The sequence below is a fragment of the Tupaia chinensis genome, unplaced genomic scaffold, assembly GCF_000334495.1.
Source record: "Tupaia chinensis unplaced genomic scaffold, TupChi_1.0 Scaffold000290_1, whole genome shotgun sequence".
Classification (NCBI taxonomy): Eukaryota; Metazoa; Chordata; class Mammalia; order Scandentia; family Tupaiidae; genus Tupaia; species Tupaia belangeri.
Genome location: NW_006159775.1, coordinates 1,478,088 through 1,499,668, shown reverse-complemented (window position 1 = coordinate 1,499,668; position 21,581 = coordinate 1,478,088). Strand labels below are relative to the sequence as shown.

The following is a 21,581-nucleotide window of genomic DNA, read 5'->3' as shown; positions in this document are numbered from 1 at the left end:
TTTTATACTTGATGGCTTCAAGGCAGAAGGTTATAAACCTTGTAATCAGATTAAGGACACATGGTCTGACAGCCAGTGCCAAAATGATAACTGCTAGGGACCCCAGGAGAGGTACTAGCCATGGGGCCCATGCCCAGAGTCCATTCCAGCCTGCCCAGGAATAAGCTGTTGCTTGTCCCTGTTCGGAGACTAAATCTCTAAACTGCTGGGCCATGTCTTGGACTACATCCAATTTGTTAGGGTAGAAGTAACATTCCTCCCCAATCATACTATATTGAGGAGTGGAGAAAGTGGGCAAACTTGTATTGTTCCAGTTTTTATTGGAAAATCTTTTCAGTCTTCTCCCATTCAGTATGATGTTAGCTATGAATTTTTCAAATATCACTTCAATTAGGTTGAAAAAAAATGTCCCTTCTATGCCAATTTTGCCAAGAGTCTTAATCATGAAGGAATATTGTACAATATTTTATCAAATTCTTTTTCTGCATCCATTTTTATTTATTTATTTATTTATTTATTATTGGAGAGGTTTTTGCTATAGGGTGCGTGTGCTCGCCAGAGAGACAGAAAGCGAGAAATCGCCCCCCAGAGGGGATGGTCATGCTGCAATCCCTTCTCCTCCAATCTCCTCTCAGGATCATGGGCATGCACACACAAGTACCCAGCGTGAGTTTAAGCCACTGGGTATGGGACTCAAACCATGGTCAGCTACATGGGAGTCCAGCGACATAGCCATTATGCGATCTGTCGGTCCCTCTGCATCCATTTATATAAGCATATTTTTTAATTCTTCTTTAGGTTAATATGGTATATTACACTTACAGTTTTGCATATGCAAACCATCCTTGCATCCCTGGAATAAAACCTATCTGGTCGTGGTGTATAATCTGTTTAATGTTTTGTTGTATATGATTTGCTAGTATCTTGTTGAGAATTTTTGCATCAATATTCATCAGAGATGTTGGTCTGTAGTTTCCTTTTTCTGTTATGTCCTTGTCTGTTTTGGGGATGAGAGGAATGGGAGTTTCATAAAATAAATTTGGGAGGGTTCCTTCCTTTTGGATCTTTAGAAGTAGTTTGAGTAGAATAGGGATTAGCTTTTTTTTAAAAGTTTTATAGAATTCAGAAGTGAAACCATCGGGACCTGGCTTTTTCTCTTTTGAGAGGTTGTTTATTATTGCTTCAGTTTCATTGCTTGTTATTGGTCTATTCAGGTTTCCTGTCTTTTTCACTCAATCTTGGTAGATTATATGTGTCCAAAAATTTGTCCATCTCATCCAGGTTTTCTTGTTTGTTGGGATATAGTATTCTCTAACCATCTTTTGTATTTCTGCTTTATCTGTTGTAATATTGCCTGTTTCCTTGCAAATTTGATTTCTCTTGTTCCTTTCTCTTCTTAATTCATCTAACAGTGTATCAATTTTGTTTATATTCTCCAAGAACCAGCATTTGGTTTTATTTACTTTCTGTATAGTTTGTTTATTCTCTGTTTAATTTACTTCTGCTCAAATCATTACTATTTCTTATTTCCTGGCATTTTCCCCCCAGTTCTCTGAGGTGTGCGGTTCAATTGTCTATTTGCTACCTTTCCATCTTTTTCTTATGTGCACTAATTGCTATGAAGTTCCCTCCTAAGACTGCTTTTGCTGTGTCCCATAGATTTTGGAAACTCATGTATTTGTTATCATTGGTTTCAATGAATCTTGTTATTTCAGTCTTAATTTCTTCAGTCATGAAGTTATTCAGGAGTAGGTTTTTAGTTTCCATGTGTTTGTATGTTTTCAAGTTTTTTTTCTGAAATTAATTTCCAGTTTAATTCTATCATGATTATAGAAGATGCTGGATATAGTTTCTATGCCTTCGAATTTGTAAAGGCTTGTTTTTTGTCCTACCATGTGGTCAGTCTTCCAAAAGGTTCCATGCAGGGATGAGAAAAATGTGTATTATTTGGTGGAAAGTTTTATTGATGTATGTTAAGTCCATTTCATCATTTCATTTATAGTGTTTAGATGTTGTATCTCTTTGCTTGTTTTTTGTTTGTTTTTCTTTTGTTTTGTGTGTGTTTGTGTAGATGATCTGTTCAAGGGAGACAGTGGGGTGTTGAGATCTCCAACGATTAGTTGGTATTAGTGTATTGTTATTGTGGTCTGTCTCTCCCTTTAGAACTAGCAGTCTTTCTTTCACATATATGGGTGCTTCTGAATTGGGCGCATAGCTATTTATAAGTGTTATGTCTTTGTGGTGAATTGGCCCTTTTAGGATTAAATAATATCCTTGTCTCTTACAGTTTTTGTCTTAAATCCATTTAGTCCGTCTATGTCATATATATATATAATCAGCTATTTAATTAGGTACTTGGCAAAAAATTTAGAACACCAATTTGTGAGGATAAACTCCATTTGTAAGGGCAAACACGGATCACAGGTAGCCCTGGAGCTGAGGAACAGCTTTGATTTTTGGTAAAATTTGTGAGTCCACAGCTTTCTGATCAATCTTGCGCTGCTCTGAAATCTCATATTTCTCCTCTGTGTCGAACATCTCACCTTCCTGGTGTCTTGGCTACTGCAGTTTCTTTTTCTTGAAGTAAGCATCAGTAAGGTGCTTTGGGATTTTTACTTTGCTGATATCAATTTTCATGGAGGTGGCAATGACACATTTCTGGTGTGTTCTATGCAGTGGAACTCGATTGAGAACCAATGGGTCCAGTTACAAGTAGCAAGCCACCACTCAGCTGCTTCAGGAAAACCACTCTCTTGCCTCTGTGGCGTCCAGTGAGGATGATCAGAATGGTTCCAGGAGTGATGCTAGCTCGCAGCTAGAATTCTCACATGCTGACTAAAGGGTTTTTTGCCATGGCTCAACAGCTTTCAAGGCACATCTTCAGTAGGATAATACCTAGGCATTTTGTGCACTTTAACCACTAAGGTACCATCATTATTGTCTCCACCAACTGGTTTTGTGACAATCGCAAGAACCTTCTCCTTTTTCTTTTCGATTCTGGATTTAGTGGCCAAGTATTTCCTCTTGTACATGGCCTTCCTGGAATGAATGGCAGACCAGGAAGCTTTCAAGGCACATCTTCAGTAGGATAATACCTAGGCATTTTGTGCACTTTAACCACTAAGGTACCATCATTATTGTCTCCACCAACTGGTTTTGTGACAATCGCAAGAACCTTCTCCTTTTTCTTTTCGATTCTGGATTTAGTGGCCAAGTATTTCCTCTTGTACATGGCCTTCCTGGAATGAATGGCAGACCAGGAGTATCTACCGATGCCCCAGACTAGGACGGGGTTTCAGCTGCAATGGGGCTTCCCCTTCTTGGGCTTTTTAGCGTTGGGGTCACCCTTTTTAACCTTGCCACTGACATCAGCCTTCTTGGCTTCAGGTTTCTTCTCCTTAGTATCCTGCTTTGCAGCTTTTTCATGTGCCATCTTGTATAGTGGGAAAGACCTGTCTATGTCTTTTAATTGGAGAATTTAATCCATTAACATTCAATTTTATTATCAGTGTTTGCAGATTTGTCCCTGCCATTTTGTTAGCCATTTTCTTGGTTGTTTTTTTGGTCTCTTATTTCTGTCTCTTTTTAGTTTTCCTAGAAAAGCCCTCCCCCTTTCAGTATTTGAAGAGTTGGTCTGGCATCGGTAAGTTCTTTCAGGATTTGTTTATCTGAAAATGTTTTTTTAATCTTTTCTTCTCATCTGATGGATAATCTTTCTGGGTATAGTAATCTTGGCTGAAATTTATTTTTCTTTTTTCTTTTCTTTTTTTTTTTTTTGAGAGATTTTCACTGTAGGGCACGTGCGCTCGCCAGACAGACAGAGAGAGACATAGAGACAGAAAGCGAGAAATCACCCCCCAGGGGGGATGGTCACGCCGCAATCCCTTCTCCTCCATTCTCCTCTCGGGATCTTGGGCACACACGCACACGTGCCCGGCGTGAGTTTTAAGCTACCGGGTCCGGGACACGAACCGCGGTCGACTATGTGGGAGTCCAGCGACATAGCCATTACACTAACTGCTGGTTCCCAAAATTTATTTTTCTTTTAACACTTTAAATATACCTTCCTATTCTTTCCTTGCTTGCATTGTTTCTGCTGAGAGGTCCAATGTTGGCCTAATGGGATAACCTTTGTAAGTAACTTTATTCTTTTCTCTCCCCATTTTTAGAATTTTTTTTTTTTTTTTTTTTTTTGATAGGTTTTTGCTATAGGGCCATGTGCTTGCCAGAAAGACAGAGACAGAGAGACAGAAAGTGAGAAACCACCCCCCAGGGGGATGGCCATGCCGCAATCCCTTCTCCATTCTGCTCTTGGGATCCTGGGCATGTACGCACACGTGCCCAGCATGATTTTAAGCCACTGGGTCCAGGACTCAAACCATGGTCGACTACATGGGAATCTAGTGACATAGCCATTATGTCAACTGCTAGTTCCAGAATCCTGTCTTTATCTGTGATTTTGTCCCATTTAGCTATAATTTGCAGTGGAGAGGATCTTCTTGGGTTGATTCTATTTGGGGTCCTTTGTATTTCTTGGGCATGGATGTCTGAATGCTTCTCTAGATTTGGGAAGTTTTCTGCAGGTATTTTGTGGAATAGATCTTCTATGCCCTTGTCTGATTCTTCACCTTCTGGAATACCTATTATTTGGATATTTGGGCATTTATCAGTGTCTAGTACTTCTTGTATGTTGTCCTCATTTTTTTTCTTTTTCTTTTTTATTATTTTGGGTGTTTTTTAATATAAGTCAAAGATTTTGTCTTTCATCTGAGATTCTGCCTTCTGGGTGGTCCAATCTGCTATTAATACTTTTGAGGGAGGTGTTGATTTTTTGTACACTTATCTTCATCTCTAGAAGTTCTGCTTGGTTCCTTTTTATTGCGTGTATTTCCTCCTTCAAATCCTGGAAAGACTTCTTTATCACTGTCACCATTAATATTTTAAATCCTTTTTCTGACATTCTTGTGGATTCTTTTGTGCTGTCTATGATTAAATAGAGTTGCTCTGTTCCATTAAGGGAGAGGTGTTTCCTTTTATTTCTTGTACCTCTGCATTGGTGTCTGGCCATCTGATGAATTATACACTTCTTCCTACTTTTCTGGTATTGATTCTGTAGTGCCATGGGGGAGGAAGAGATCTACTTCTCAGACGTGTTCTTGGTAGAGAGTCTATCTTCCAGTCAGAAAAGTATGTATATAGCCAGCTTTAGGTGTTGGTACCTTTCCCAGTTTCCTGAGACCAGGTGCACCTGAGGCTGAACTGGAGTTTCAACTGGGGTAGAGGGTAGGAGTCCTGCAGTACACTGCACAGTTCAGTAACTATGAAATCTTAAAATATTTCTGGGCTGGCAGAAGGCATCTAAAGATCTGAAGCAGTCTTTCTGCCTCAGTTGGTTTCACTGACTGCTGCTGCTCTGTTTCATGTTGCAATCTCAGGGGACTAATGGTGGTGAAGGGATGTATGAAGATCCAGGGTGTACCTACGGCAGTCAGAAGGCAGTGAGAGGTCTGAGGCAGTCTTCTTTGGCAGATTATGGTGGCCAACCATGGTTTTGTTTTGTTTTTTGAGTTTTTGCTATAGGGTGCATGCGCTCACCAGAGAGAGAGAGAGAGAGAGAGAAAGTGAGAGAGAGACACAAAGTGAGAAATCACCCACCAGGGGGATAGTCACGCTGCAATCCTTTCTCCTCCCTTCTCCTCTCGGGATCTTGAGCAACCACACACGTACACATGCCTGGCATGAGTTTTAAGCCACAGGGTCCAGGACTTAACTGTGATCAACTAAATGGGAGTCCAGCGATATAACCACTATGCCATCTGCTCATCCCACCAGGTGTTTTTCAAGCAACCAGGTCTGAGTCTTGAACTGCACAACCATGTACAATGCAGCCATGTTAGCCACCTCACTGCTTGGCTAGCACTAAAGTGGGGTTTTGGTAGATGACATATTAATTGTTTTTTTTTAAATACAGTATGATAATCTTTTTCTATTATTGCATTAAACCCTTGACATTCAAAGTGATTATTGATACAGTTGGATTATTGACCAATTTTGTTACTGTTTTCTATTTGTTGCCCTTGTTCTTTCTATCGTCTACATTTTCTACTTCTTGAGATTTTAGGTGAGCAATTTGACTCCATTTTCCCTCCTTTCTTAGTATTATCAGTCATCCTTATGTGCGTGTTTGCCCTAAAGTTTACAATAAACATTTACAACTAATATAAAGCCTACATTCAAATAACACCGTATCTAGGGCCAGCAGGTGGAATGATGGTTAAGGGCCCTGGATTCCCACATGACCAACTGCAGTTTGAGTCCCAGACCTGGTGGCTTGCTTTCCCACTTTCCCTTTCTCTCATTCTGTCCCTCTCTTCAAATTAAAGTAAAATAATTTTTTAATAGCACTTTATCATTTCATGGGCACTGTGCTTTATAATTATCAGTACTTTGTCATTTAAAACCACTAATGGTGGGCTAGCTATACTACTTGAGAGAAGCTGGATCCTATATGGTGACCATGCTTTGAATCTCTGGCCTACTGAGCCTAAAACACCCTGGGAGCACACATAAAGGCCCACAATCCAAAGGACTGGAGAGAGGACATTGCGTCATGACTCAACCTTGTGGAGAGTGCTCTTCCATACTTCTCTCTCTCACAAAAAACAACAAAAAAAAAACCAAAAAAACAAAACTTCTAGTGATCTCCCTTCATAAATTAATTTCCTACATATTCATTCTGCTCTAGCCAAATCAGCCTCATTGTTTCTTAAAACAAATCAGGCATTGCTCCAGCAAATTTTTTGCAACTGCAATTTCTGTAACTGGAACAGTCTTCCTTGGTCACACAGTTTGCTATTTACACTCATTCTCAAACTTCACTTTCCAAGAGAAATTTTCCTTGGCTAATCTATTGATACTTTTCCTTTTTGTTATCTTCTTTCTTGATTTATTTTATCACTCATGAAATGACACAAAATTTGTTTTAAATGTTTTCTTCCATTGTCGGTTTTCCAGAGTCTAGCTTTTATATACATACAAGCAATATATGTAAACTCTAGAAATGGTGTATGATCTAGAGTAAGTACTATGTGTGTTAAACAGTATGTCTGCACAATGCTGGGCTCGGTTTTGAAAGAGATCTTTTTGAAAAGTACACCTTGACAGATGTGATTAAGCAGAAGTGTCAACTGACAACATTGCCCATTTCCTAACCTGGGAGAGCCCAAGTCCAAACCTGAGAATAAAATAAGGACCCCAGAGAACCACATTGGAGGAACAAAGGTCATGGGGAGGGGCTCCAAGGGTCACATACAGGGGATACTTATGAGGAATACACAATGATGGTAGGAAGTGGGTGCAGCAGAATCAGCAGTGTCATATACAGTCTGAGTCCCAGGTTAATAAATCTAGAGGAAGAGTGGGATGAGAACTGCCAAAGATATGGTTATGCGAAAAGCTACTTGTCTATATTCTTTTTTATAGAGGTTTTTGCCTTAGGGCACGTGTGCTCTCTGGAGAGAGACAGTGAGAGGGAAAGCGATGAATCAACTCCCAGGGGGGATGACCATGCTGCAATCCCTTCTACTCAGTTATCCTCCTGGGGTCTTGGGCAAGCATGCACATGTGCCTGGCATGAGTTTCAAACCAATGGGTCCAGGACTTGAACTGCGTCAGCCATGTGTGAGTCCAACAACGTAACCACCACCATTACGCCATCTGCTGGCCCCTCAACCACATAATTAACACCAATGTTCAGTTACTGTTGGAACATAAAATGTATATGTGTGTGGTGTAGGCAAAGTGAAGTAACAAATGGCAGAGGTTGAGAGGCCAAATCATGGAAGGCTGTGCTAATTTTATTAACTTATATAGTGCATAAGTATAAGTCTAGATTTAAAATTACAAAGGTTTTCTACAAATCAATAAGAAAATACAAATAACCTATATTAATCAGGACAGAAACCCAATTCAATTATCTTAAACAAGAAAGGGACTTTATTGGCTCACAAAACTTTAAAGTCCGGAGGTAGGGCAGGCTTTAGGCACAGCTGAATCCAGGGCCTCCAGAAAAATGACATCAGAACTTAGTTCTCTTTCCATTTCTGCTAACCTCCAAGTTTCTCCTCAGACAGACTCTCCATGTGGTACAAATTCAGGCTTACACGGTCATTGCCTCCTGGGATCTCCACAAAGCCTTCCTTCCAGTAGTTCCAGCAGAAGTTCTGTTGAGGGCGCTCCTTAGCCTGGCTTAAGTTACATGCCCATTCCTTAATCACTGTGACAAAGGAGCTATGGGACTCAGGAAGCCAGGCCTGGTCATGGGCTCTGTTATGCCACAGGGAATGGGCTCCTCACAATAAATAGGGGTTCTGTTATCAGAAGATGGGGAAAAAGATGCTGAACAAACAAAAATATATCCACACATAACCCAACAGAAAAGCAGGTAAGGGATACAAACAGTTAATCCATGGTAAAACTATAAATGGTCAATAAACATGAGAATAACCCCAATCTCATCATTTATTTAGGAAAATGCAAAATAAGGAAAAAAAGTTTTGTTTCATTTTTGTCCAACAAATATAACTATCAGGTATAGGTAAGGCTATATGGGGAAATGAACACTTTCCATACAATTGGTAAAAATATAGATATGAAGGCCTCTGGGAAGGCTAAGGTGGGTCTATCAGAGAAAGCAAACCCTTTGACTCAACAATCCATGTTACAGGACATACAACCTAAAGAATACTCACACACATGCACAAAGACATCTGAATAAGATGTTTACTTTGGCAATGTAACAGCAAGAAAAAAAAGGGAATAAATAATGGTATATTCATAGTATTTAATTCTATTCAAATATTAAAAAAAAATTAAAGACCTTGGTTATCTGTTGAGACCCCTCCCTTCTAAAAAAGGCAAGCTGCAGACCAATACATATATATGATTATCTTTATGTAAAAATAGTGTTTATAAGAGAATGTATATTTATATGGAAATATATGGAAAAGGGACTAGAAGTATATATGTTAAACTGTGGGAAATGGAATGTGATTGGAAGTGCTGGAGAAAAGGGTTTCTCTTTGTTGTTTCATTTTTGTATCTAAGTTTTGTACACTGAGAAAGTAGTTGTACACTTGTAATTTTTAAAAATGAGCAAAAGCAATTCACAACGAAAATGCAAATGGCCATTAAACATATGAAAAAATGTTCACCCTCATTAATAACAAAGAGAAGATAAAATAAATTTTGCCCATTAAATTGGCAATAACTTTAAAGGATTCAGGGTTGGTGGGAATGTAGGCAAACAGGCACTCTTACTATTGATGGAGTTGAAAATTGGTATAATCTTTTTGGTATTATTTCTCAAAATGTCAAACGTGCATTCTCTGACCTTACAAATTCATTTCTAGCTGTTTATCCTTCAGAAATAGCCACACAGGTAGCAAAATATATGTACAGGAACTATACCTCTAACTATAGTGAACCCAATTATTCATTATGGGATTGGTTAAATTACAGTATATTCATGCAAAGGAACAGTATGTAGCTATGAAAAAGAAAGTCTACCAACAAGGGGAAGAAGGGAGTTAAGTTTCAGTGCAATACATGTAAAGTGGAGTCACGTACCTGCCTCATGTGGTTGCTGAAGATTAAGAGTTAATCCATGGTAAAGCCTTTTAAGCAGTGCCTATACACATCAACCACAAATGTTAGCTATTAACACATTTTTGCTTAAATATGTATATCCCAAAATCTAAAAAAGAATTCAGTTATTATTGCTGTGTTTAAGAATGTGAAATGTCCTTCATAATTTTCTATTTCCATACTGTAAAAAATTCAAATGAGCACATTTGTTAACCATAAAAAAAAGCATAAAATTTATTAACCAAAGTTTAACAGCCATCATTCACGGCATAGCAGAGAAATCTAGCCCCGTAATCCATGGAATTAGATGTATGTTTTAGCTCTAACTGGTCACAGGCAAATCACATGATCTCTGAATTCTGCTTTCCTAGTCTACAGAACAGATATATGTATATGGCATAGTGTCTAATCCAAAGCCTGTTATACAGATTATTTCAATACATGTAATCCTCCCCTGAACTTATGCAAATATGAGACATACCACTAAAGATCAGATGCCAACCAGGAGTGAATGTGGAGAGCTTAACCTGCAGAACCACCAGAAGAAAATTTAGCTCAACCAGCAAATGTTCAGTGGCTATTAGACAGGTACCATCAGTCTGCATGCTGTAATGTTGCTGCTTGTGAATCAGAAATCCTGGTTATGCCACTGCTTGGCAACCACCACATTAATTCATCAGAGACTGGGCAAAGTCCAAAATTATCTATGTGGGTATAAATTAATGTCTGGAGAAAAATCATTGGTGTATTTGAAACTTAACCTAAATGGGATCCCAAGTACATTATCTCACCCTTTCCTTTTCCTGTGTAAAATTACCCAGTTTTGTTTTTGTTTTTCGTCCCGTCCCTTTTCCCCACAGAGCCTTGCCTTAGCCTCGGAATCCTTTCTAAACAATGCACAAGTATGCGAGCTGGCAACACAAAAATATACCAATTCTGATACTATTTTTACTATGCTCTCCCATTACCAAAGATCTTTGGCATTTTTGACATATCTACCTCAGAGAAGCCTGCTAATACATAGGAAAGATCAAGACCTTAAAAAAGGGTGAAATTCCAGCCACTGAGAGGTTGCTCCCTTCTTACCTACTCTGATACAAGAATTCTGTCATTCCAGCAAGTCTTCCAAATATGCCACCTCAAAACCTACTTGGAAAAAAGCCAGTTATAAATAAATAAATCAACTCAAGATCATTTCATCTTAGAGCAAAGGAGTTCATAGCTTTATTGGACGTTGACTTATTTCCTCTCAGCCACAAGGAGAAAAAGACCCAAACGAAAGTCCCTACATTTTCTTGTATAACTTAAAATACATTATATCATTACTACATATTTATACTTCAATAAATCTTAATCTATAAAGCCCATTTCTTATAATTAATTGTTATCAGAAAATCTATAAACAAGCTCCATCTGCCACCTCTCCACCACCTGGCCCTGCATTTATTACTATGTTTTTTAACAGGTCATGCAAATCTCACCTTCATTTTTGAATCTGATCCAAGCACCAGATAAAACCGGAATCTCTGGAACTATGAAATACTTTTATTCACATGGGTCATTTCCTGTACAATGATACCCATAATAAAAAAGCCTTTTCTCACATTCTTTTAACTTCCAGAGTTTTCCACTAAACAGTAGAACCACAGTACTTCGTATTCTCAGCCAAGGAGTATATAATTCTACTACTACAATGTATTACTTTAATACATTTTTAAAAAAAGTGTTAAGACTGATCATTAAAAAAAAATAGTTCAATCAATTCTCATAGTTAATAAACTAGTTGTTAATAGCCTGGTTGTTTTTTTAAATAGAATAGTCCTTTCAACTTATCATGTACGTACAAACCTCAATGCTACTAGAAATAAGATTAATTTTTTTTTTTAAATTCACAAACCACTCAAATGTGTTAAGAGTATCTTGGACTCACCTCTGAGGAGTTCTGTAGAGCTAGCTAGCTCTTTGAACTGAGTCCTTCTCCCCTCCCCACCTTCCTTCCCCCCAAATACAACACCCTGGTAAGAGAACTATGGCTCTGGTAATCTTAGAGGTGACCTTCCATGGAAATGCTCAGACTGGGGTGGGTAGGGTGGGGGGGGCTAACTCACGTGAAAACAGCTCAGTACCAAACCCCTTATGATTTACAGTGGAAGAAATACCTACCACCTATGGTAGGGTTACAGTACCTAGCACAGTGCCTTGTCAGTAAAAATAATGAACGTATGGATGTTTTTTAGCCTGGTGTTCAACCCTTTTGTACCAAAGAAATTAAAAAAAGCAAACCGGATATCTGTTGCCGACCTCTCAGAGAATTTCTGTCCTTAACAAAGATGAAGGCAAAATAATAATGAATTAAGAGTTTAAAGTCTTTTTCCTTCTAAAAGCTAAAAAAGACCATTACCCTTATGTTTATATCTGCCCTTCAACAATACCATTTGCTACAAATTCTCCCCTAATGTTACAATTTCTACTTTCATCATTTTATAACTATTTTTTAATGATACATGGAAAAACATTATTTCCATTAGCAAGATGCCTCCAAAATACAGGTAAGATGACCAACTTGAGTTTTTCTATATGTAGACTGCATTTAAATTCTTGATGTACTTCAATTATAAGTATTTACATATTTTCCCTGATGTAGGTGCCCCCTTCACTTTTTGATATCTTATCACCATCATTTATCTGAGATCTTAAGGCTCATTTTACTTTGAGGCTTTTAGTCATCCTTATTTTCTCAAATGCATGTTCAATTGAGTAAAAGAATACAGTAGGGTAGACTTTTTAAAGACAGTTTTAAAATTACTTAAGATGTTTTTCAAACTTTCTAATTCCTATGTTGCCTTTTAATATAGAAGGGAATGTATCCTTACAAAGAACATTTCTATGATCAACAAAGAATAATGTATTTGTCTAAAAAAGAAAACTTCAAAGAAAGGGATAAGGAATCAGGTAGTTCATTATTTGAGAAATTAAGAGAATATAAACATCACATGGAAAATTTAGGCATTAACACCTGAATTAAGTTTAAAATTTCAGTTTCTAGGCAAATGACACCATTTCTTTTGAGATAAAATAATGGTGAGTGAAAATTTTTACATTTCCCAGTGGATTTTCCCATAGTCAACAGGGAAAAAACTATTCTGTATTATTTCATGTTTTTAATTATGTCTTCATTTCTGAAGAAAAAGACCTGAGTGCTGATTCTTTTTTATTATTTTTTTTTAATTTCTTAAACTTTTACAACATTCAGAAGTTTTTCTGCATTGTGTCTCCTCTGATGTCTAAAAAGATTTGAGCTTTGACTATAGGATTTCCCACACTGAACGCATTCATACGGTTTCTCCCCGGTATGGATTCTCTGATGATTAATAAGCCCAGAATTCTGGCTAAAGGCTTTCCCACATTCGAGACATTTGTAAGGTTTTTCTCCAGTATGGACTCTCTGGTGCTGCACAAGGATGGAACTTCTGCTGAATGCTTTCCCACACTCAACACATCCATAAGGTTTCTCCCCACTGTGGATTCTTTGATGAAGAATAAGGGCTGAGCCCTGACTGAAGTGTTTGCCACATTCATCACATATATGTTGTTTTTTTCTAGAGGGATTTCTTTTTCTTTCAAACCTGCCTTTGGCGTAACAAGCTTCTCCATACTTAAAGATCTGAGGAACACCTATATTCAGGGTGCCAGGAACTTCATGAGATTCTACTGCCGAAGAAATCTCCTGCTTTGGAGCTATTGCCCCATTTTCAGTCCTAGCATCATCATCTGAAATAAACAGAAAATGTAAACATCATTTACTTCCTATTCAGGGGACAATAAACTTAAAGAAGGAATTTGTTTAAAAATAACTAAAAGTAAATAGACTGTGCATATCTGTAAATAGTACTATGAAAACCGGTGTTAAGGTTGTCTATCCTTAAAAAAGAAAAAGAATGAAATGACTGATTATGGGACTAATGAGGTAACAGCCTGATAACATAATGACATAAAAGGTTGTATTAGATAAAACATACAGGTAAGTGGGTTATAAATGGTAATTATAAAAGAAAAGGCAGAGAGATGGCAGATTCTAGAAAGGTTAGAGAGACAGTCAAAGTAATATAAGTCTGGATGAAACGTTATATAAAGAAAAAATAAAACAGGCCACTAGGAAATTATTATAATGCCTCACTTTGAGAAAGGAAGATACTGGGACCAGCAGACAACCAAATGGTTATGTCACTGGATTCCCACACAGTCAACTATAGCTAGAGTCCCAGAATAGGTGGCTTAAAACTCATGCCAGGGGACCAGCAGTTGGCATAATGGCTATGTTTCTGGACTCCCATGTAGTTGTCGACTACAGTTCAAGTCCTGGACCCAATGGCTTAAATTCACGCTGGGGGTATGTGCATGTGTGCCCAAGATTCCCCAGATTCTGAGAGGAGAATGGAGGAGAGGAGACTGCAGCATGGCCAACCCCCCTGGGGGGTGATTTCTCCCTTTCTGTCTCTCCGTTTCTCTCTGCCTTTCTGGAGAGTGCACACGCCCTATAGCAAAAACCTTTCCAAAAAAAAAAAGCCTCATGCCAGGCAGGATGGTTATGGTTATGTCGCTTGACTCCCATGTAGTCAAACAGTTCAAGTCCTGGACCTGGTAACTTAAAACCGATCCCAGGCACCTGTGTGTGCATGCCCAAGATCCCAAGAGGAGAATGGAGGAGAAGGGATTGCAGTGTGGCCACCCTCCTGGAGGGTGATTTCTTGCTTTCTGTCTGTCCAGCGAGCACATGGATCCTATAAGCGAAAATCTCTCTCTTAAAAAAAAAAAAAAAAAAAAAAAAAAAAAAAAACCACCTCACACTAGGCATGTGTGTGTGCCCAAAATTGCAAGAATTGAGAAGGAATTGTGGCATAGCCACTGCCCTGGGGGATGATTTCTCATTGCCTGTTTCTCCAGGGAGCACAAGAGCCCTGTAGCAAAAATTTCTTAAAAAAAAAAAAAAAAAGATACTGTGTGTGTGTGTGTGTATACATATATATTTTGTTTGTTTGTTTGTAAGACATTTTTGCTACAGGGCATGTGCTTTCACCAGAGAGACAGAAAGTGAGAAATTACCCTCTCCCCTGGGGGGATGGCCACACTCCAATCCCTTCTCCTCCATTCTCCTCTTGAGAGTTTGGGCACACGTGCCCAGTGCATGTTTTAAGCTGCCAGGTCCAGGACTTGAACAGCAGTCAACTAACTACATGGGAGTCCAGCAATGTAAGCATTATGCCATCTGCTGGTCCCAGAAGATATTATATATTTTAAAAGTATAAATAATCTTTCAGAAATGACTATTTCTCAAATGAGCAAGACAAAGGTCATAGTCAAGATTAGACTAAAAGCAGAACATAGCAGTCTTGACAAGAAGCTAAAGATAAGCTGGGGACATCCTGTATTATAAAGACATAACATTTAAAAATACAATATGCCTGGGCCAGCCAGTGGCATGATGATTGAGATGGCTGGATCCTACATGGTCAACTGGGTTCAAGACCCAGCACCTTGAAAAACACTCTGGGTGCATGCACATGCATGCCTAAAGCCCTGTAAAAAAAGAATGGAGAAAGGATTGCAGTTTGGCCATCCTCCATAGGGAATATTTTTTCACTTCCTTTCTCTTAAGTGTATGTGCCTTCTAGCATGTGTGCGCGTAAGCACACACATACACATAAAATAGCAATATGCTCTTAATAAATAACAATGTTTCTATGAAAGACATCACAATACTTCCAAAAAGTGTTATTTCTAAGCCTCAATGAGATGAGTCTAGTGAAAAAAAAAAAGCCTGAGTTTCCAATACGAGGAACCATCACCTTCTTGCAGGCACAGGTAAAAAGAACAAATCTCATTTAAGACTTTTCTGAAACCTCAAGTCTCAAAGAATAAAGAGAGGGGACCAGCAGGTGGCGTGGTGGTTAGGGCGCTGGACACTCCCACATGGATGACCACAGTTCAAGTCCTGGGTCTGGTGGCTTGTTTTCTCACTATCCCTCTCTGTCTGTGTCTCTCTGGTCTATTGAAAGATGAACAAATCAATAAAACTGAATTAATAATTCTTTAAAAAAAATAACAGCGACAGTTCATACAAAGTGAATACTAATAGTAAATAATTGACAAATGGATAAAGCCAGAAGAAAAGGCTAAGAAAAACAAGACTGAAGGATTAGCAAGGCCTAAAGACTTTAAGACCAGAGAAGTGAGTATAAAGTGGGAAAAAAATGACACAGAAAGAAACAAGTTCCTTAGTATGAAAGAGACTAGAAGGCCAGCTGCATGGCACAGTGATTAAGCACTGTGCATTTAAAGTCAGACCCCATGTATTTGACCAAAGTTTGAATCTCAACTCTTGGCAGCATGAAAAATACACCTGGCCCACGTGTGTACGTGCCCAAAATCCTGATGAAAAGGAGAAGTAAAGTAGTTTTCTATACAAAACACAATCCTCAAAGACCGAGGACAGTGGTTCTTGAAGTTTACTGTGCAGAATGTCCACTGGGCCAACCCATGGCCTGGTGGATAAGAAAGCTGGATCTCACATGACAAATCATCCTGGGCCCTGCAGCTTGAAAAATACACTGGGCTCAAGGCATGCATGCCTAAAATCCAGAAAGGAAAAAATTGAAAAAGGTCTGCAACATGACCATTCCCCATGGAAGGTGCATTCTCACTTTCCATGCTCTCTTGTTATCCTGTCTCTCTCAGGTGAGCACATCAGTCCAAAGGCAATTTTTTTTTTTTAAAGTCTCAAGAAACATGTAAAATTACAGAGTCTCAGAAGACTTCAGCCCCACCTCAGAATTTCTGATTCACTTGCGCTGTTCCCTCAGACAGGGAGAAAAGTTGCTCGGATCACATTCTGTGCCATATCAGAATTATGTTCAACCACCTTAAGGCATAATCATCAAAGCGGACTCAAACTAAATTTCACTTTGATTCAAACAAATAAGGAAAAGAAATCCCAAAACACAGTTTTCAAAATATACGAGTTAGGGGCCAGCAGGTGGCACAGTGGTTAAGATGTCAGACTCCCATATGGCTGACCATGGTTCAAATCCCAGATCTGGCTGTTTGAAAATCATGCTAGGCACATGTGCATGTGTGCCCAAAATTCTAGGAGAAAGAACTGCAGAGTGGCCATCACCACTGAGTAATGATTTCTCACATTCCCTTTCTCTGTCACTTTCTCTCTAGCAAGTGCATGTGCCCTATGACAAAACCTTTTAAAGAAAGAAAAGAAAGAAATATATGGGTTATATTTATAGTATTAATTGCCAATGTACTGAAAAAGACTGGTCTAAGTGAGTTATTACAGTTATGAGCTTTTTATTTTTTTTATGTAAACTATACCATAATTGGACAGTCTATTTCACAAATACTTTAAAAAAAGTGAAAACCTTACCCCAAATATCATTTCTACAAAACGTGCTTCTAACAACAAAAATAAGTCTAGGTAAGAGGTTAAAGGGAAAAAACAGTTAAAATTTTGGAAAAGACTTCAATAATATACAACAAATAGAGATCAGAAGAGACTTTAGGTAAATTCAATATACTAGCAAGATTAGGCAGGAGGCTGAACATAAAAGGATGTAAAACAGATGACAAGTAGGCAATACTTCATGTAAATAGTCCCAGTCTACAGGTGAGTGCTACCTCCGAGTAGGCAAATCTAGCCTAACATGGATGGGCAGGTCCTTAGCAAAGAGACCAAAAGGGAGAAAATTGCTGAAGATGTTAATGTCTAGGAATTAAAGATCTGAGGTGAGCAAATCAACTGTTAACAGAAATTAATGAAAATCCTTAGTATGTTTATGTCTAAGGAATCAGGATAAACATAATCTGACCCTGCCTCCACATCCACTGAAAATAAGCAGAATTCTGGACAAAAGTCCCCCACAACTTGCACTCTCAAGCCCATGTGAAGTTCTGGTCCTTACCACAGTGCCTTAGGGAATGGAGCTCCCAGGATGCCCACTTGAGTTGGTTCTCCACAGCATCAAGCTCAGAACTTGGTAATCCCTGAGCTGCCTCTTGAGATACTATCTCCTCTACAAGTACTTCTCGTTTTCGTCGACGGAGAGAAACCTGGAAACAGTATTTGGTTAAGGAGGATTTTGATGAGATCAGAACTAAACACATGTAAGAGAAATCACAAAAATCATATACTGCAGAGGCCTATGTGGCAAAGAGGCACAGTGAAGTAGCAGAAGCAATGGGGAGAAATCATGAACATAACTCTGAGTGGAGTTCAGTTCTGCTTACTGCTATGCCAGTGCTTCTGACCCAAGAAAAGTGTCAAAAGATGGCTCACCGACTGTCCAGGGTCATCGAGTTCACTCTCCAAATCCTCCAGCACAGTCACTGCCTCCTCGCCATTTTCTGGATGATGCTCTCGAACCCATGTCTGTAGTTCCTTAGGTAAAATGGCAACAAACTGCTCCAGCACAACCAACTCCAAGATTTGTTCTTTTGTGTGTGACTCTGGCCTGAGCCATAGTCGGCAAAGTTCTCGGAGCTGGCTCACAGCTTCACGGGGTCCAGGTGAATCCTGGTATCCAAACTGCCTGAATCGCTGTCGAAAAACCTCTGGGTCAGGGAGATGGTTCCAGGGGATACTTGATCCCTCTTCACCATCAGGATCCTCCTCCAATTTCACTCTCAGAATTTTTTCCTCTTCATCTGGAGTTGGAATGATAAGTATTGAATCTTCTTCCACTGACTGTGCAGACATCTTGATTTATAATACTTCAAGAAAAGATAATCAAGGCAGAATATAAGCCTCAGGAAGATACCTTTATTCTTCACAGGCACTCCTGAGGAACAAGAAATAAAAAAGTACATAAGTACACAAGTAGTCTAAACATTTGGACTTAAGCTGACAAAGAAAGTTAAAGGTATAAGTTCCTATACTGGACTAGAAATTCCAATCAATAATCTACACCAGGCCAAATTCAATCTTCCCCTTATTTTTGTACAGTGCTTATACTTAGAATAGTTTTCGTATTTCTAAATAATTTTTTTAAAATAAAACAAAACTATTTTATGACAAGAAAATAATATAAAATTAAAATATCTGCATCAATAAGTAAGTGTATTTGTTCACAGTTCATGCTATATGGCCTGAAGAACCTATTTACCATATGGCTCTTTAAGGAAAAAATGTGCCAGATGACCTAAGTCAACAAACCCCATTCCACTTAAGAACCAGCCCATCCTGGGCCAGGAGGTAGTGCAGAGGTTAAGGAGGCTGGATCCCACGTAGCCAACTGTATCTTTGAGACCTAGGCCTGGGAGCTTGAAAATCATACAGGACATGTGTGCGTGCACTGTCAAAATCCCAAGAGGAGAATGGAGAAGGGGTTGCAGTGTGGCCATCTGCTCCTGGGGGTGATTTCTCATTTTTCCTATCACTCTCCGTCTCTGACTAGTGCATGTGCTCTACAGCAAAACTAAAAAAGAATCAGCCTATCTCAGTATTTGTTATGTTTTTTAAAAGAATTATTATTATTATTACTTACTTATTTATTTTTGACCAGAGAAAGACAGAGAGAGGGAAAGTAAGAAAGTAAGCCACCAGGTCTGGTACTCAAACTGCAGCCATTCATGTGAGAGTCCAATGCCTTAATAATCATGCCACCTACCGGCCTCAACTTCTATATGTATTGGCCTTGGAACACATTATTTGCACCTCAGGGCATGTGTTCCCTAACACACTAAGGCCAACTCAGTAGGGACTGCTTTTTAATTTTAAAAAAGCTTAATTTATTTTTTTAACGGATTTTGCCAAAGAGTGTGTGTCCTCACTGGAGATACAGAGAGAGACAAAGAGAGGGAGAGTAAGAAATCATCCCTCCCACTCCCCAGGAGGATGGCCATACCACAATCCCTTCTCCTCCCTTCTGACAGGCAATTTGGGCACATATGCACAAGTGTCCAGCATAATTTTCAAGCCACTGGGTTCAGAACTCAAACTGCAGTCAACCATGTGAGTCCAGCACCTTAACCACCATGCCATCTACTGGCCTCTGCTTAATTTTCTTTTTTACAAATTTCTTTTAAAAAACTTGAACAGGGGGGAACCAGCAGTTAGCGTAACGGCTATGTCGCTGGACTCCCATGTAGACAACCGCGGTTCGCGTCCCAGACCCGGTGGCTTAAAACTCATGCCAGGCGCGTGTGCGTGCGGGCCCAAGATCCCGAGAGGAGAATGGAGAAGGGATTGCGGTGTGACCCTCCTCCATGGGGGGTGATTTCTCGCTTTCTGTCTCTGTCTCTGTCTGTCTGGCGAGCGCACGCACCCTATAGCGAAAAAAACCTCTCCAAAAAAAAACACTTGAACAGGGGACCAGCAGGTGGTTGTGGTGATCAAGGCATTAGACACTCCCACATGGCCAACCACGGTTCGAGTTTTGGACCTGGTGACTTGCTTTCTCACTTTCTCTCTCTCTGGTCAAATTAAAATAAATGAATGAATAAAATTAAATAAATAACTTTTAAAAAATAAGTAAATAAGTAATAAAAAGTTTAACACGACCAGCACTGTAGCACAGTGGTTAAATGTTATACACTGGGAGCCATATCCCACATGGCCAACTGTGGTTCAAATCCCAGTCCTGGCTGTTGGAAAAACATTGGGCATATGTGTGTGTGTTCATGCCCCAAATCCTGATGGAATAGAAAAATGGAAGAGAAGAACTTCCAACATGACTACACTCCATTCCCTCTAGCAGTTAAAAACATTTTTTAATTAAAAAATAAGTATTAAAATTATTTTAAGATGTTTAAAACTCCTTGAACTTAAAATACTGTGTGGAAAATGTTCGCTTTCTAAGTAACAAATAATATTGAAAAATGTAGTAAAAATCATAATATTGAAAAATTAAAATATCATTTTGCATAATATACAAATATTATCCAGTCACCACACACCATAAATATATTTGCATTTACAATGACAGGATTCATCACAATAAATTCTATTAAGAAAAGTCACCTTCATAATCACCTTCTTAACTTCTTGCAGTAGCCCAGAATCTTGTCCTTATATTGGATGGCTCAGTTTTCCATGTTACTACCTTTTGAAAACTCTGCTATTTTTGATCCTTTCCTTAGTATTTGCACAGTCACGCCTGTGCCACTGTATGCTAGGAAAGAGTCATGCAGCAACTCTATGTATGTATTCAGGGCTCGAAATTTGAAAAAAAATTTACTGTAAGATCTTATCATATATATTGGAAATACACATAGCTTCAATTAAAAAAAAGAAACATGGTGGTCTTAGAAGGAGGGCTTAGCCAATATATTCATTATTTCCTTTTCTAGGACCCTACCTTATTAACGGTTCAGGCATTCCTATGTAAGTCATTTCTTACTCGTATGTTATACCATACACCGCTCATAGGACGTGAAGGGGAGTGTCGGGAGAGCAGGCCCGCGGTCCCAAAGTGTTTGGACAAGGTGCCTCGTCCCGAGTGACCTCCCCATCTCACTCCTGCAGAGACCCGCTGTGTTTCCCGTCCTGCCCTCGCATCCTCCAGCCTCACTTCCAGCATTCACAGCCGGGAGTTCGTTAGACCGCAGGCCAACCGGTGACAAGGGCAGAGCCACGGCACTTCCGCCCGCGACCGACGCGACTACAAGGCCCAGCAGCCCTCGCGCAAGGCCCGCCTTCTCCCCACCTCCGTCCGAAACGAGTCCCAGAACCCTCCGCGAGCCGCCAGGGCCTCGAAATAGAACAAAACCTGCCCGTGGGGGAGGGGGAAGGTGAGGGTCGCGGAGGACGGTGGTGATGGAGACGTCTCTGCGGTGGCTCGAGACCCCAGCAGGCGGATTCTCGCCGGCCCCTCTCCGCCCCCTAACTGCAGGCGCGGACCCTGCGGCCGGACGCCCGGCCCCCCGGGGGAGGG

General features: G+C 39.5%; 1 protein-coding gene across 1 annotated transcript in view; it reads right to left on the bottom strand.

Moving 5' to 3' along the window:
* Nucleotides 1-21,559, bottom strand: part of LOC102490744 (uncharacterized) — a 47,001-nt gene extending 25,442 nt beyond the window's left edge. Inside the window, exons 1-5 of the mRNA XM_027772644.1 lie at nt 20,669-21,559; nt 17,987-18,488; nt 17,613-17,760; nt 12,884-13,416; nt 9,628-9,688 (exon numbers count right to left, since the gene is read on the bottom strand). Coding sequence (XP_027628445.1) covers nt 9,628-9,688; nt 12,884-13,416; nt 17,613-17,760; nt 17,987-18,406 — 1,162 coding nt within the window. The 5' untranslated portion in view covers nt 18,407-18,488; nt 20,669-21,559. The remainder of the gene's footprint in view (nt 1-9,627; nt 9,689-12,883; nt 13,417-17,612; nt 17,761-17,986; nt 18,489-20,668) is intronic.
* Nucleotides 21,560-21,581: the final 22 nt, after the last annotated feature.